Source organism: Triturus cristatus, chromosome 6, assembly GCF_964204655.1.
Source record: "Triturus cristatus chromosome 6, aTriCri1.1, whole genome shotgun sequence".
NCBI lineage: Eukaryota > Metazoa > Chordata > Amphibia > Caudata > Salamandridae > Triturus > Triturus cristatus.
The window spans coordinates 1,379,211,417-1,379,228,626 of NC_140589.1; the positions used below are offsets into that span (position 1 = coordinate 1,379,211,417).

At 42.8% G+C, this 17,210-nt stretch overlaps 1 protein-coding gene across 1 annotated transcript in view; it reads left to right on the forward strand.

The window, feature by feature from the left end:
- The first annotated feature begins 3,142 nt into the window (after positions 1-3,142).
- The window catches only part of EFEMP1 (EGF-like fibulin extracellular matrix protein 1), a 472,560-nt gene continuing 458,492 nt past the window's right edge, over positions 3,143-17,210 (forward strand). Inside the window, exons 1-2 of the mRNA XM_085612379.1 lie at positions 3,143-3,268; positions 3,902-3,986. Coding sequence (XP_085468505.1) covers positions 3,909-3,986 — 78 coding nt within the window. The 5' untranslated portion in view covers positions 3,143-3,268; positions 3,902-3,908. The remainder of the gene's footprint in view (positions 3,269-3,901; positions 3,987-17,210) is intronic.

Here is a 17,210-nt window from a genome sequence, read left to right on the forward strand (position 1 = left end):
GCCCCCCCCCATGGTTGCGCATGCACATCTAAATGCAAGCAAAAGTAGTTGTAGCTGAGACAGAGGAACTGGAAGACTGATGCCTCTGCTTGTCCCACACTGCCTACTTCAGGTACACATCCAGCCCTCTGGTATATGTTCAGAACTTCTGGAACTTATGTGGAAACTGTTTGGCAGTGGTCAAAAGCTCCAAGGGACGCATTGCAGCTCTCTTGTCTTAAAGCATTCCAACAAGGATTCTCCCTTATCTCCAAAGAGGCAGAGTCCATCAAAGGGCATGTCTATTTGGTAGGTCTGCACATTGACTGAAAATCCCATTGATTGCATCCATGCATACCTATGATGGACCTTGGTACAGTCCACCCTGCTCAGGCAATCCGCGGTATCCTAGCCTGTGCAGATAACATATTTGGCTGTGTTCTACCCATTATGTATCATCTGGGCCAAAGAGGCCCTAAGATTATCCAGGACCGCCAACTACATTTCACTGACTATGCCTTAAAGGGTATGTGTGTTGCGGCCCAGCATGCAAACTGCATTCTCAGACCACAGTGTCAGAAGGCTGGAAGAAATAATGTGCTTGCCGAAAGCATTAATCCTATTGGAATCCCTAACCTGGGGAGTAGTTAAAAATGAGCTTGGATTTACTTTACTGGTTGAGGCTTGAACTATATGTCTCTCTGGTGTAGGGTACTTGGTGAGAAAATCATGGCTACCAGGTGACAGTTTATGATGCCTGAACAATTGCCTGTTCACTGCCAGGCAAGAAAAAGGCTTCAACCACGTAGACATCAAAGTATTTGTGAGGGCATCATTAAAAAGAAATAGGGCTCCTATCTTGCTGGCACAGGCTGCAGAGTTTCTGTCAGAACATTAATGTTGGAGTCAATGGAGGGTAGCTATAATTCTAGCACCACGGCTACCCTCTGAACCACTACTGCAAGTGAGGCACTCTCTTTCATTAGCAGCCCTAGCGAAGAGTCAAGTTCTGTCTAAGGAGAGGTATCAAGCTTGAATTCTGTAAATCAATGTATAAGGCATCATTGGTAGAATGTGGGAGGAGCAAGATAATTCCCACCAAAATCATCATCAACATTGTGAGATGCCCTCTGCCCTGGCACAGGATCTGAGTCAGAATCAAAAAGATAATGGCATCTCTACTGGTTGTTGCAATGTGGCAGAGGAAAGGTTTTAGAGTCAGGCTGCATGAGACCGACAGTGCTTTTGTAACTTTTCGTAGCGTAGCATCATTCGGGCTCTGACCAATGTCGGTTCAGGATCCGACATCAGCATTGGCACCAGTGCCTGTGGTGACGACATTGGTGTCAGGCTGGCATGAACTGGCATAAATCTCCGGCCCAGAGAAGAAATCTCAATCAGCTTCAGTATGGGCCCAGTAGCAGGTTCCAATTGGAGAAACAGCACCGGGGAGAGACCTGCCTCTGTGGTTCTGTGTGGTCTAAAGGCACAACAGAGGGAGCTGGAAGTGCACTGAACGTTACAGGCTGGCCTCTTTGAAGGCCTCGATTTGCTGTGGGCTCGAAGACAGAATGGGGGAACTTGGGATGCATTGGGACCAACTGAGGAAACGGTTCCGTGGCCAATGACCTGGAAGGAGTGAGACTGAAATTGTAGCTCGCTTGCTTCTTCTCTTTGGAATCAGAGTAGAGGTATGGGGTTGAGTAACACTTCGCTTTCTTGCACTTGGACTTTGACTTCGAATTATCCAAGGACTTTGAGCATCAAGTGAAACAGTTACTGGAGCAGCTTTGGGCCCGGGACCTAGCCTATGCATTATACTTGGGGCAGAAGCTAGACCTACATGAAGGCTGCAACTTCTTCTTGTGGTATGTGACATATAACTTTGCCTCCCAGTTTCATATTGACTTCAGATGCATGAGGACGTATTTGTTCACACAACTTAAAAACATGTCCTGAGCCCAGATACCAAAGACACACCTAACATGGGAGTGAGACTGATATCTGCTTTCTTCAGTCACTGTATGCTTGAAACATGTCATTTTCGGTGGGGACATCATTCCCTAGCACACTGTGAAATCGATTAAAAGTCACTGGCAAACGAGCAGAAGTCTGGATTTGCTTCCGAAAGCTCGGAAAGAAATGAACTGAAGTCAGCCTGTAGGGGTGGTGCTTACATGTGGCTCTGCTCCATCACTTCAATGCAGTATGAAGTCAGCACGAGCCCATACAATGCCATCTAGTGGCACATAGGAGCACTGCAATAATTTCCAGATCCAGTCTAGCAACTGGTAAGTATTTTAACTTGAGGAATCTGTGGTTAGAAGTATCCATCAGAAATATAATGTATCATAGTGAGACACAGGCTTGGAAACATAAATAGCAAGGTAGAAATTACATCTGTTTTACCTAGTAGGGTGTTTTAAAGCATGTGTGACCCATTCTGCCGCTTACACTCCTGTCCTCGATGTGCTATCCACACAGCAAACGAGTGGAAGCAGAATTATATTCCTAAGGAACAATAGTATAATAAAATGGTGTGTAGAGTCACAAGGAAGTAAATGCGCAAAAACTGTCACATGAGTAAGTAAATAAAAGACTGGGGGGGGGGGGTATGAACCATACTAAAACAACACACACATCTATCTCCAGAATTGGGCTAAAAAAGTACAAACCAAAATGTAATATCTATCAAGTAACCCCACAATGTGTCAGACTCATGCAGATTACTTTTGAAGGTCTGGCACTTTTCTGATGCCTAATTCTATTATCACGTCAGAAAAGCTGCAGTGTTTTTACAGAGAAGCTCCTTCCATCACTCCTATACAATAAACCAAAATCATTTCACCTTCTCCAGCCCGTGCGAACCCTGTGGGTACCCGAGTTTGTCAGAATGTCAGCACGATACTGGAGTAGCGTGCTACTCGCCGAAAAACGCTTCGATACCTCGTCAGCGGTAGTAAGCGCTATATACATGCAATTCCAATACAATACGTAGGATCGGACACACGCGCACCACGTTTTCCTCAGCTACACCGACTTCTTGGAGGAAGGGGAGAGAGGCGGGCGGGTACGCAGGGAGTGCGGTCCCTGTCAAGCACGCACCTTCCCTCCCCTCCGCCCGCCTCCCTCCGCCTCCACCCCCGCTCCATTCTCCTGCCTGCACGAAAACTCCTCTCTCGCCAGCACTTCCCTGGCGGTGTCTACGAAGTGAGATCCCCTGACTCGCTTCACCCAGAGCCAGTGCGCAGCTCCTGTCAGAGCCGGGTACAGACAGGTACACAGCCAGGTAAGAGCCCTTTGCCAGAAGCTGCCTCAGACTGCGTCTGACATTTGTTTAGGGTTTGTATCCTTGGGCGACTTCTTTCTGAGCCCATTAAAACTTTGCCCTTAGTCTAGGATGGTGGGAGAAGAGAGAAAGAGAGCGCGTGCTGGTTTGAAGTGAGCAAAACAGATCAGCTCCCAGGTAAGGTGGACAGGCACCTCTACCAAGACTGACATTACGGCGTACTGTTTCGATGTAATTGCTCCCTGCTAACCCCGTGTTTGATTCAGGGTCTAGGCGCCTTTCTAAGCGCTGTCAATATGTGTGCAATCATGGGAACTAATACTCAAGGGCCCCAGGTACAGGTGCCCAGGATCACACAATCTGCGCAAGAGATAAATGCCATAACCTCTGTGAAACAGTACGACCTATTGACGTTTTCTCAAGTAACGAGGAAATCGACTGACCTCAGAGGTATCCTGTAAGAAAATATGTCACCACATAAATGGCAGACGCTCAGGTTGGTAGGTGCGTTTACCTGGCAGTTTACGCAGCGTTATAGTACCAAATTCACGCAAATGTCCATTTCATGCCTTCCTTCCCCCATACAATCTAATAAAAACAATTAAAAGGCACATTTGTGTATCTGTCTTTCAGATTCGCGATGCTGGGGGTTTTGTCTCTGGCAGCTTTGTTTCTTGCTGTTACTTCACAGGAAGCCGAGGAACCCATAACGTACACGGTGAGGATTAAGATGTTGTTTACAGTAATTATCACCTGGGGAGTCTTTATGTCTGACTTCCTTAAAATGATAGGTTTTTGCCCGCACGAGGTAACCACGGTGCATGCGGAGGTTTTGGCTCCATCACTGGCTCGAGAGAAAACACACGTTTAGATTAAAAGCACTTTACCAGCTCTATGACTGCGCCCATTGTTTCCCAGGAGGAGTCAGGTAGAGGCCATACGACTCAGGCTTGTCATCAATATCCCCATGATTGTTTTCCTCTGTAATCTTCCATTTTGAACACTGGGATAGTTGCATAGGTTTACACAATTACCTAAACTTCACAGCATCAATTCCCCACCGCAAGTTCCACAAATAAAGATGAAGTTTATGAAAATATAAACATTCTGATGTTTTATTATCAATATATGCTATGAATGGGTGTAATTTTTCGAGAAGTAATTTTCGCAACATTTTAACGAAAATTATGCATATTACGAAAAATGCATCTGGGCTGTCATCAACGTGATAATTGTACAAAAAGTACACCAGAGATACCCGGTCAAAGTATTTTTCCCCACATTTGCCAAAGTCAGTTGGTGAACTTGGCCGCAACACACATCCATTTTTACTACTCCTGCAAGACATTTCTGTTCCAACCAGTCTTCCACAAATTAAAATTAAGTGAATAGCAAAAAATTATGTGAAATACATGAAACCTAATAATATGAAAATTACACTTACATACAAAATATGCTTTGGCATCGGTGCTGGATATGGGAAAGAAAATACTCCGGGTACCAATAAATTGGGCGAAAGGTGTGGATGTGGAAAGGGGGTGGAGTCATGAGGGACTGAGTCATGAGAAGTGGAGTCTGACAGTTAACTTGTACATTTAAAAAAACTCTGTTGCAAAGAAAAGAGCAACAAGTACAAATGAGAGAGTACATCTTTTCTGGCTTAATTTGTCACAAAGTGGCTGTATTTTATAGTACCTTACAGGGTTAAGGCACCTCCTGCAGAGATCTTTGTGGGCACAGCAATTTCCAGGGGCTAATAATAACTGAAAGATAACTGTGGTGGTTAATGCACTTACTGGAGAGATCTGGGTTTTGTCTACTCATTCTTTTCTCATAAAGTAGTACAGAAAGTTAACAGGCCTGCTGCAAAGCACATTGTGTAACATGCTGAACAAAGATTTGTATTTTATGTAGATAGGTCAGTGGATTACTGGTTTAGCTACAGAGCTCCTTTTGTTACTTGCAGTTCATAAATTGTAATCCTTCTGGTGTAGCACAGTGAGCTATTCACTGGCACCAATGAAAGCTGCAAGGGTGTGTTTAGCATCTTATTTTTTGCTCAATTGTTCGTTAGTCTAAGGTTGCTCAAAAGGGTTCCTTTGGAAAGTCTGATTAGTATAGACAACTTCAACCACTGGTTTTCGTTTTAAATCCAGACTTTGTATTCATCAGACTGGCTCTCTTAACATATGATGTCTACCAGTATGGATGATGTATGGCTTATGTCAGAACTGGAGCGTCGAAGCACTCTGTATATTCAAATCAGTGTTAAGCTTATAACATTGTGCAGAAACGCCTGCCATGTTTTACAGCCAACTATGAACCAGCGCTTTCCCTCTAAAAACGTAACTACATGCTACGAATATGTGCCCGAAGCATGTAGTTACGTTTTTAGAGGGAAAGTACTGAGGTCTGAACACACATTTAACGTTAATGTTTTAACTTTGTAGTGAACCCCTGAAGAAGGGCTATGGAGAGTCCGAAATGCATTGGGTAGAATATGATTCATTACCAGGGATGATTTATGTATTCCTGTGTGCCCCAGAAAAAGGCCTGGATTGGCATTTCTGCTGCATGAGAAACTTTGGAACACATAAGCATCTCACATGTGAATGGATAAAGAAACGAGTAAATGAATTTCGGAGTACATGCAATAAATTATGTTAAATTTGGACAAGTTTGTGGTTATTTTGAGAAGAATCATGGAGTAAGCTGTGCGTCTGGGAAAGGAGTGCTTCAACGCTCCAGTTCTGATATGTCTATATGCGCGTGTATCAAGGCAGATCACGCAAGTCCAGGCTGCACGCGAAAGATAAAGCAATTTCAATCTAACTTTAAATTGGAACTCAAGAAAAAACGGTGTGCACTTTTTGCTCTCTTCAGTTACTGATATATGGCTCATACACTTAACTCTTGCCCTTCTGTAAACTTTCTTGTACATTTTTTTACACACTTGTATGATTTATTCTCTCTGTATAATGTGTGTGTGATGTAAAGTGCTCCGACACTCTACTTTGGGATCGTAGGGTATAAAAGAAATTAAAGAAAAAAATTAATTGGTAAATAATTAGTATGCATCCTACACCATTATTAGTGCAATTACTCATATTTATTTGTGTAATTACTCATTCATTCTTATAGTGCATAAATATCTCTAACATCCAGGGGTTGAACAAAGTCAAAAACCATTCTCCAAATTATAGTTGCTCTTAAGTACTTGGCAAGTAATAACAAGCTGTGTGCCTTTGTTTCCCTCCTTTGCATTGGTATCTTGGTATTCAGATAACACCCAGCCGCAATGATAATTAAACAAAAGGAGAGTTGATGGCCCTTAAATGAGGCCAAATATTTTGAGTTCAGCTGGAAGTGAAAGCCATTCACTGCCTGCAGGTTGCTGCTCCAAGAGGAAAGCAGCCAATGTGCGGATGCTGCTGAATGTTTCCTGTGTTGGCAAATTACACATTGAGCATATTTCATTGAGGCAGCTCAGCTCCAGCTCAATAATAGCTGCACTGATTAGCAGTGGCAATTGGTCTCTCATTGCCATTGCTTTGCTGCCACATCTATTAGCCTTGCCAAGTCCCAATGCTTTCGAAAGGCATTGGTATTGGCAAATCTAATGACCGTGACCAGTCATGTTAAAAGTACAGAAAACATTGTTTCTGTGCTTTCTAGATGGCCGCCATGCTGCACGATGCAAGGTGAAGATGCACTGCGGTGACCATCTTAGAAATATGCGAACATTGTTTTTCTAAACTTACAAAATGGCCGCTGGATTGGTTTGTCATGCTACGTCACACAATGTGGCAGCCATCTTTAAAGTATACAGGATGTTAGGGGAGAAAATGTGGCATTATGGCCAGAGCTGCCGACCCGGGGCATAGCTTTGGGAGGTGTTTGGGGTGTTACACCCTCTAATAAATGTATTTTGTGCTAAATAGTTGGGTGTAGGTGCTTTCAGTGCGGTATGGTGAGGTGTATGTCAGATTTCACTAGGTATTTTTACACACACAGACAAAAACACTCTCTCTCTCTCTCTGCTAGCAAAGACTTCAACATCTTTGTTTATTTCACAAAATAATGCTTTCTCTCACTTAGTACCCCCTACCAATCCGCAATGCTCTACCTTTCCGCTGTCTCTTAAGCCCCTATCGTGCACCCTGCTTGTACTATAAGGTATTATAATACTATATGCCACAGTGATTATTGGGAAAATCTGAAGCTCACAATCCTTCAGTCTTACTAACCAAGCTACGCCCCTGCTGCCAACTTTTAAATTAGGAAACAAGGTTTGAGTCTCGGCCTCAGTTCAACATCCTGTGATTCTGAGCAAATCAGTTATCCTCCCTGTACTTAAAAAAACATGAATGTGACCTTGTGTAATGTAACAGGTGCTCATGTAAAGCGCTCCAATATCTTCGGGTAGATTTTGAGCCATATAAAACTGCAAAAACTAAAATATATAGAAAACAATATTCTCTGTTCATAACTAGGGTTAAACTGGTCCTGGGTTGCTTGTGTTCCATTTCAGGGAGGACTGGGCCTGGCACTTCGGACTGGACTGTTCCTATTGGAGCAGGGTTACGACTGATTTGCATTAACTGGGTCAAAACTGAAGTGGCATGGTGTGCAAAATAACAATGGATTGGGATGTGGCCCTAAGTAATTACCAGTGGCTGAGATTAATTCAAGCATTCCATCCATCACTTTTTGTATATTTTTGTGCTCCCTTATAAACATGATGAAATTAGCATACCCTTGATTGGCATATTTAACTTACCTTTACTTCCCTAGTATATGGTACACAAGTGTAGCCAGGGTCTGTAGGTTTCAATCCACAAGTGAACTGCAGAACCCATTATGTCATTCACTACAATGACAGTGTAAACATGTATGGCTGTCTACCATATCTAGCCTGGCTGTGCAGTTTACAACTGCCAAAGTAATCCCTTTTGACAGGCCTAAACCTTCCATTTAAATAACAATGTCACTCCTAAGGAGACCTTACTGCTCATAAGTTAGGGTGTCCTAAAAATAGACTCTAAAACAATTTTCATGTAGCAGGGTTGGTTGCTGCTAAGGAAAGCCTTTGGAACAGTATTACATTTAATAATATTATCTCCTGCTAGGAAGCTGTTACATGTGTCATGCTTGGTCTTTGCAAATATTTATTACATGCCCAGTTCACAGGGGATGTCAGATTTGCAATATATATTTTGGAAAAGGTATTTTTCAAAACAGACCATTTCCCTGCCTAAAGCCTCTGGATCCCCATTTGCACGAGTCCAACTGTCACTGGCAGCTGAATTGCCCTCTTGATGAGGTGGGATAACTTGTTCCCACAGCTGAGCAAAGGCCTTGGCATGGGGAGGTGTTCTGTTCCTCTGGCATGATGACCATCTGAGCTGTGTCCAGGAAATTGTTTAACTTCAAAGAATCCTACCCTTTCACAAGCAAATGTTAGCTGACACCTGGACATGGTAAATTTTCTGGTCTCCCAGTCAGACAGGCACTAACTCCAATGGGAGAGAAGCTGACTCAGAACTGCTTTAGAGTGACCACAGAAGAGGGGTTGCTCATTTCCCTGGCCACACTTCTGGGGTGGGCATACATGGTCTGCACAAGCGAAGAAAGGTTTTACCATCTTGGATTTTAGCAGAGAGGGGCATTGTTGGATTGTTTGCAGTAGGGCACACAGGAATTGCTGCAAAAGTGGCTAGGGTTGCCCCAAGGAACTTTTACCAGATAGGTTAGTGGGCCTGGAGTTATCCCTTCCCACAGGCTGATACCAGGCATAAATATGGCACCAACTGTAGCCACCTCAGAACACGTTCTGGACCTGCGAAAGAACAGAAGAGGACTGGACCTCCTGTCTGTGACCTGAAAAGAGCCTAGAAAACTGGATCTGCCCTCCCTCCTGTACCTAGGGCAAGGAAGTGGACTCCAAAAGTTACAAGGCAGACCTCCTTTTCAAGCTACAGGGACTCAACAAGCTACAAGAGGCCTTTTCTGCAACTGCCCAGCTGACCAGTTTCACATGGACCTGCCCTGGACCCTGTTTCTGGCCTCTGCTGGAGTGAGTCTTGACTCCCAAGTGTTGTCCCTAAGGTCCTGGACCCTTGGCTGCAGTCAAATTGTGGCCATCTTATCGTTTTCTGAAACCTAGGACTTAGAAACTTTTGGGCGCCAAAGAATTTTGGAGGACTGGGACCAACCTGCCAAGTCGATCCGACAAAGGTTTGTTTTCACTGTGCCAAAGAGTCAGACTGCTCTCGCTTGGAGCTCTTCAGCAGGAGCAAATTCGATTTAGTGTGACCTTGTGGAGAAGGTACCCAGCCTCCTGGAGCCCTTATCGGCTACAGTCTGTAACCTTGACTCACTGGAAGAATCTGAGCTCCAAATAAATAAGTTCAAAAATTGAAATCTTCTTTGGGTGAAGACACCATAAGTATCCAGCCAACGAAGGACCTTCTCTGGGCACAAAATTAAATTTTCTCCAGCTCAGATCGTTCCCACCAAAAGTCAGCGGTATCACCGAGACCTCATCCAGCGACTATCCAATGACATGGATCCCTCTTCCCAAAGGTAAACTTAGACCAAAAGTCAAACTTTACTAGTACGAACTTGCCTTTGTGAATACCAAAAAGTAGTAAACTTACACAAAAGTGTAAGTTTACCTTTGTGAATCAAGTACAGTGTCCGAAGGTGATACTTTTGAAGTGGTCAAACCTAATTTCTGTATCTGACCCATTCTCTATCGTGATCGGCCTTAACTTGCACCTATGGACTGGTCAAGCCCAACCCAATGACCGGGGTTGGCACATCACATTTTTTGGTGCTAATTTGAACCTTAAACTTTAAAAATTCAAAACTCTGGTTTCCTTATTGAATTTTTGTAGTTTCGGCTTTATTTTATTTATTAACATTTACTTTCTTTTCTAAATTGGTTTGGGATTGTTCTTGTGTTGTGCTTTAAATTATTTCTGTTTTGGTGCTGCAGAAATACTTTACAGACTGCCTCTAAGTTAAGCCTATCAGCTCTGTACCATAGCGACCAGGGGTTTAAAATCAGATTAATTTAGTGACTTTAAGGGTTCACATTGACAAAGGTTGTCGTTATTAGTTGAGGGGGTTTTCACCCCCTCAACTAATACCCTAATTTCTCACAGTAAGTACTTTTTTTTTTGTACAAATAATTAACATTAATAGAAAAATAGGGTAAAACGAAAACAAGTCTCTGTTTAAATCCTTCCAGAAAGCTTAGATTGCCAGAGCATCAAACATTTATAACAATATACCTAAACATTGTTTATTGACAATTCTTATAAATACCCTAGCAGCTGACAGTCTGCACTGTTCAAGCAGGCTGTACTTGCTTCAATCCGTTCCCTAGTGCCCAGGGCCAGCTTTAGCGCTGGTGGCACCCGGTCCGACAATCTTTTTGGGCGCTTCCACCCCATTACCTCCTCAGATTCTCTCACTACCACCTGGCAAAAGTGCCCCTCATCTCTCCATAGTCCCTCTCTCACATACATTTCATTTGTTGTAAAGCGCTGATAAAGCCTGGCTTTACTAATCCATTAAGCTATCCACATAAAATACAGCTATGTTCTTTTCAGCAGGCATATTAACCCTCTGCGCTACTTTATGGCGAGTCAAAACTGGCACTAGACAAAACACCCATCTCTCTCTCTAGCAGGAACATTAATCACAAGAGCTATATTGACATTTTTATTGCTGCCTGAAAGCTGGAAGCACAAGGAACTCTGGAGCAGTTGCTTTTAAATTGCAAGTTATTGCTAAACACAGCCCTCTCCATGAGGTCAGTGCCCCCTTAAGGTCAGCGCCCGGTGCAGCCGCACTGGTCGCAACGCCCTAAAGCCGGCCACTTCTAACGCCCAAATGGTTAAATAATGGTTTTAGAACTCTCCTTGAAATAGCGCTTAGGCCTCGACATGTGCACAAGATATGATTCAAAGTTTCAGATCCATCTGAGCAAACATTATTTTATTTTATTCTTGTCTTGTCAACTGAACAGAGGATGTACATGTGTGGCTGATAGACATTGAAAGAAATATTTTCCACAGACAACTCAATTATTCAAATAATCCCAGTGTCATGGTAGAGGAGAGCCCTCTTATACTGTTGAACCCACACATTGCTTTACTTTTCTGATCCGCAATTATGAATGCATCAAGGATTCTGGCACTGTGCATTGTGCCAGAATCCATCCTATTTTCAATGTAAATTACATCCTCTGATGTATCTGTGCCCTGCACGTCCAAGGACATTAAACACTGTCCAGCTAGGACTAAAATGCAAATATAAAGAGTCCCTGTGATGTTTTTTAAGAGTAAATTAATTTAACACGTCTACTGGAGTGTGAAACAGCTACTTACATTAATATAAAATGCCAGCAACATTTAAGGAGTCTGAAATTTGACGCACAGTTATATTTCACAATATCATTTATAATCCCATTTTCATTTATCAAATGAGCCATAACAAAGTCAGTATATGGTGTTTGAAAATTAGACCTTTTATCCCAGCTAAGGAAGCATAGTTTGTGTTGGATCTGTGTAGTATATGTATGTGCAAGGGCTGCCCTACCTTTGAAAATCTCCAAGGAGTTTCATACATGCTTTTTTTCAGAGTAGTGGTCAATAAGCCCTTTTGTAGGGGCAGAGAGAGAATTATTTAGCATGTAACCTCACCAATCAAGCACATACAGAATTGGAGACAACTCCATAGGATGTGACTCATTCTTGATACATAAACTTCAACACTTTTTTACCCACAAGACAGAAATGGCAAAAGGTGGTACAGGGTATCCCCAACATGATGTGCGGGTAGCCAAAGCAGTAGTCAATGCGAGAAAGAATTGTCTCGCGAAGTAAGGGGGTTCTTTCTTGAGTTTGCGAAAGGTGGAGAATCCCAAGACGTCAAAAAGGGTGGAAGACAATGACAAATCAGTACCTACATTTTCGAGCTCTCCATAAATCAGTGTGATGAAACATAGGGGCATATTTACAAGCTCCTAGCACCACCGGAGCATCACTTTTTTGATGCTCCAGGGGCACTGTGTACTGGCCCATATTTACAAGGCCACACAAAGCCACCTTGCGTGGCTTTACAGGGCCTTGAAATTATGGTCCTTTTTCATGCAGTACTCTGTGTCAAAGGGACGTGTCATGGGTGTTGCTATTGGTGTTCCCACACAACACCCTTGGCTTTTTGACACTACCCCATGTTTGCGAGGATTCATAAATCTGAGGCTACGCCAAAAACTAACGCCTTTCCAGAAGGAAGTGTTTAAGTGGCACAAAAGGAGAAATACTTTTATTTCTCCTCCTTTATTGCTCTTTCTAAGGAGCAAAACACCATTAATGATTATTTTTGTGTAGGAAGGTGCCCCTTCCTGCATAAACACAATAATCCCTGCAGCACAGGCACTCTTGCACCATGGTGCAAGGGTGCCTGTGTTGGCCACGGCTGCTGTTTGTGCGCCGGCGCAGGGGAGAGCACAAAGGTGTGCCGTATTCTTGTAAATCCGGCGCATCTCTGCATTTTTTTAAATGATGCAGCTCAGCGAAGTTGCTTACAGCGCCGTGCTGCGCCATTTCATTGTAGATATGCCCCATGGTGAAAGCACATTAGCTTGTTGATAGCAATGGCATCGCAGACAATCCACTCCTGAAATCTGCACACACATTAACTCCAAATTTGTAAACCACCCACCTCACTCTTAGCTCTCCGTATCACGGCACATCTTTTAACATACACCTTAATCTTAGCTGAATATTTGGGGGCAGGAATATATCAACGATAAGGAGAGGCAATATGATGTTACGTGTTACATTGAAGACATAGAAAATCCACCTAGTAATGCTTACTTTCCAATGACAACATGGGGGATTGTGATCAGAGAAAGACATTATGTGTCTAAGAGAACGATATTCTTTTTTGTTTATTTTTGTTCAAGAAGCTTTATTAGTTTTTAATAATGAGAAGCAATACAGAGGAAATGAGGAGGGAGAAGAAAACGGATGTATGACGTTACAACGCATACTTTTACAACGCATGCACTTACAACGCAATTTTTACAACGCAACATCCACTACAACGCATTCCATTACATCGCATGACACTACAACGCATTTTTAAAAACTACCTTTACAACGCATTCCATTACATCGCATACTACCTTTACAACGCATACAATTACAACGCATAATATTACATTGCATTTAAGGTAAGTATTGGATAGTATAGGGGTAAAAATTACTATTCTAACTCCAGGGGGTGCAACAGTAGGGTAAGTGTTGGATAGTATAGGGGTAAAAATTACTATTCTAACTCCAGGGGGTGCAACAGTAGCGTAAGTGTTGGATAGTATAGGGGTAAAAATTACTATTCTAACTCCAGGGGGTGCAACAGTAGGGTAAGTGTTGGATAGTATAGGGGTAAAGATTACTATTCTAACTCCAGGGGGTGCAACAGTAGGGTAAGTGTTGGATAGTATAGGGGAAAAAATTACTATTCTAACTCCAGGGGGTGCAACAGTAGGGTAAGTGTTGGATAGTATAGGGGTAAAAATTACTATTCTAACTCCAGGGGGTGCAACAGTAGGGTAAGTGTTGGATAGTATAGGGGTAAAAATTACTATTCTAACTCCAGGGGGTGCAACAGTAGGGTAAGTGTTGGATAGTATAGGGGTAAAAATTACTATTCTAACTCCAGGGGGTGCAACAGTAGGGTAAGTGTTGGATAGTATAGGGGAAAAAATTACTATTCTAACTCCAGGGGGTGCAACAGTAGGGTAAGTGTTGGATAGTATAGGGGTAAAAATTACTATTCTAACTCCAGGGGGTGCAACAGTAGGGTAAGTGTTGGATAGTATAGGGGTAAAAATTACTATTCTAACTCCAGGGGGTGCAACAGTAGGGTAAGTGTTGGATAGTATAGGGGTAAAAATTACTATTCTAACTCCAGGGGGTGCAACAGTAGGGTAAGTGTTGGATAGTATAGGGGAAAAAATTACTATTCTAACTCCAGGGGGTGCAACAGTAGGGTAAGTGTTGGATAGTATAGGGGTAAAAATTACTATTCTAACTCCAGGGGGTGCAACAGTAGGGTAAGTGTTGGATAGTGTAGTGTAATATTATGCGTTGTAATGGTATGCGTTGTAAAGGTAGTATGTGATGTAATGGAATGCGTTGTAAAGGTAGTTTTTAAAAATGCGTTGTAGTGTCATGCGATGTAATGGAATGCGTTGTAGTGGATGTTGCGTTGTAAAAAATGTGTTGTAAGTGTAGTGCGTTGTAAAAGTTGCGTTGTAAAGGTTGTTCCCCGAAGAAAACATCTAATAAAACACCTGCCCAATTGTGTGATGTGTACATAATTGTGATACATACAATTGTTGATGTTAAAATACATATGATAACAATGGACGTACGCCCAACTCTCAGGATGTAACAAAAGTATGTGGCATTGAGCCATAGGCGGAGTATATTCTTAGTAAGCAGATGAAAACAGCATTTTTGCTAGAAAACATGTGTATGAACAGTTTTTAGGTAGGGGTGTATTGCTGCTGAGGGTACAGACAAATTAATACTGGAAATACTTTCAAATGAATACATAGTTCCACTCTCCATGCACCAAAAATGTTTTCCTTCTTCAAATATCCCATGAAATTTACATAACAAGATTACTCGTCAAGTGGTGCATAAACTATTGCAATGTGATCAGGAGAGACCTTCGAAAGAAGCTGAATACTAATCATCGATGACCCAGATTAAAAGTGCCAAATTGTGCCAGACCATGCAAAATTTGTTTGACCATGCCAAACTAGACCCAGAAGTAGCACACTTGCTGCCAGTGGGCACTAGGATCATATTTAAGTGTAAAGAGATCACAAGCTATGTGTGGTCAAGTGGGTTAAAGAGACAATACTGAAATTACTCTTGCAACTCTCTCTCCTCCCTCTCACTTGTGACTCTTTTCTTAGTAGACACCACAGTATTGCACAAGACAAAAATATAATCATGCCCGATAGATTTAGCTACTCGTCGCATTGATCATTCTTTCTACTCCACTCAACTCTCTACCGACCAGTTGTTCCCCACAGGAGCTGATGGCGGATTTGGATTCTGCGCTCAAGCTGCTGGATATGTTTTCACCTTAGAGGTTCTTCTGCCTGCTATCTACAAACACTTATGGTGTCAATGTATAGTTCAGATATGAAACTAACACCTTGATCCATTTGTGATACGCAGACAAATGCCAGGGGGTGCAGCTTCTAGGCACAATAACCAGTAAGACATGCATAGATCATATAATTACCAAGAGAATACCCAGTGTCTACCGCATCAGATGCAGGGACACTGACTCCACCACAACACCCCAATGACAATGGCATAAAATAACTGCTGTCGCCGGCAGCAAACCTCGAAAGACTGTGTTAACATGTGCGAAAGCTCTGCTGTGCCATACGTGATTCTGACATTATGTTAACCCTTGCCCAGTCTTCCGTTCTCGATAACAGGTCTCTCACACCCCAGTCACCTGGGTTACCCCACTGTTAACTTCCTGCGGTGTTAGAAGGAGAGACAGACGTTTGGCATCACGGTCCCCGCAGATGGCTGAGCCTGTGTTTTGCTTGAAAGCGGTCATTGCTTTGGATGTTGATGTTAATTGACCTCTGTAGGGGTGGGGGGTCCCTCGTCCCCGCCAAGACACCCTCACCCATTTTGACGGTCTAATCCTACCACCAGGTGGGCAGACTCCAATCCCTATCTTCAAACAGATGATGGGAAGCAAATGTGGCTCTAATTGCCCCTTGGGTGTGGTGCAGAGAGTGTCAAGGGATTTCAGAGCCGAGCAGGGGGTCTTCAGCAGTCTGATGCCCCGGGCCTCTCCTCACACTCATTCAGGCAGTAATAACTTCCTTTCAGATCTTAAAACACTGCCAAACCCAGTACACACTGGGCACCTGGAGGGCATGTGGGGACGTGAAGAGGGCACTGGCCTAGAGGGCACCCGTGTAGCCAGAGAGACCGAGCAAGGGAATAACAGCAACTTAAAAAAAAAATGCTAAATGAATGCCACGGTTCTGCTGTTTCTAAGTGCTGCACATAGATATCAGATGTCACTGTTACCCAAATTATGGTACTCACTGTACCGGCCTCGAAAGGGTGAAGGCTGAGTGTACCTTGCCTGAATTAAAAAATCATTACCTCCGAAGCAGCACCGTTCATCAGTACGGAACATTCAGCTCACTGTGCTACACTTTCTGCCATTAACAGTTTGTGGTACTCAATGTACCCCCGCTTACGTTATCTGCTTGTAAACTACAGTTCTGTGGAGGACGATCAAGCTGCTGAATTTATTTTTCTTTTCAAAACTACTATGGAGAGGGGGATGGTGTTGGAGAGAGGGGTAATGTCGCCAGGACATCAGACTTGGCTTTGATAAGGCTCCACAGTTTTTTGAGGCAAACGTTGAGGGGGAGACAGACATTTGGCCGAAAGCTGCAGGAACTTTACCAACTATAAAACGATCAGTGATTTACTCCTCGTAGACGGATAGAAAGACAGTCAGTCAATCAAATTCACTTTATTCGATTAATTAAAACCATAAATGTATACTACAAAAAACATAGTAATTTTTTTTTTTAATTTTTGCAAAATCACGTTCATCACAGAATATAAATAACAAGATCTAAATCATCAATATGCACATAAATATTTCATGAGTTAAAAAAAAGAAGTGCTAATTATTAACAGTTCTTCAATTTCTCCTTAATCTGACAGCTGCAGTCAGAAAGCTAGCTATGTTAAAAATTTCCCAAACATTGGCCATTTGTACATATATAGAAGCAGGTCTAGCCTGAGTAAAACCTTTGCCTTTTAAAATGGGTAGAATGAACCGGTTTCGGATGTGC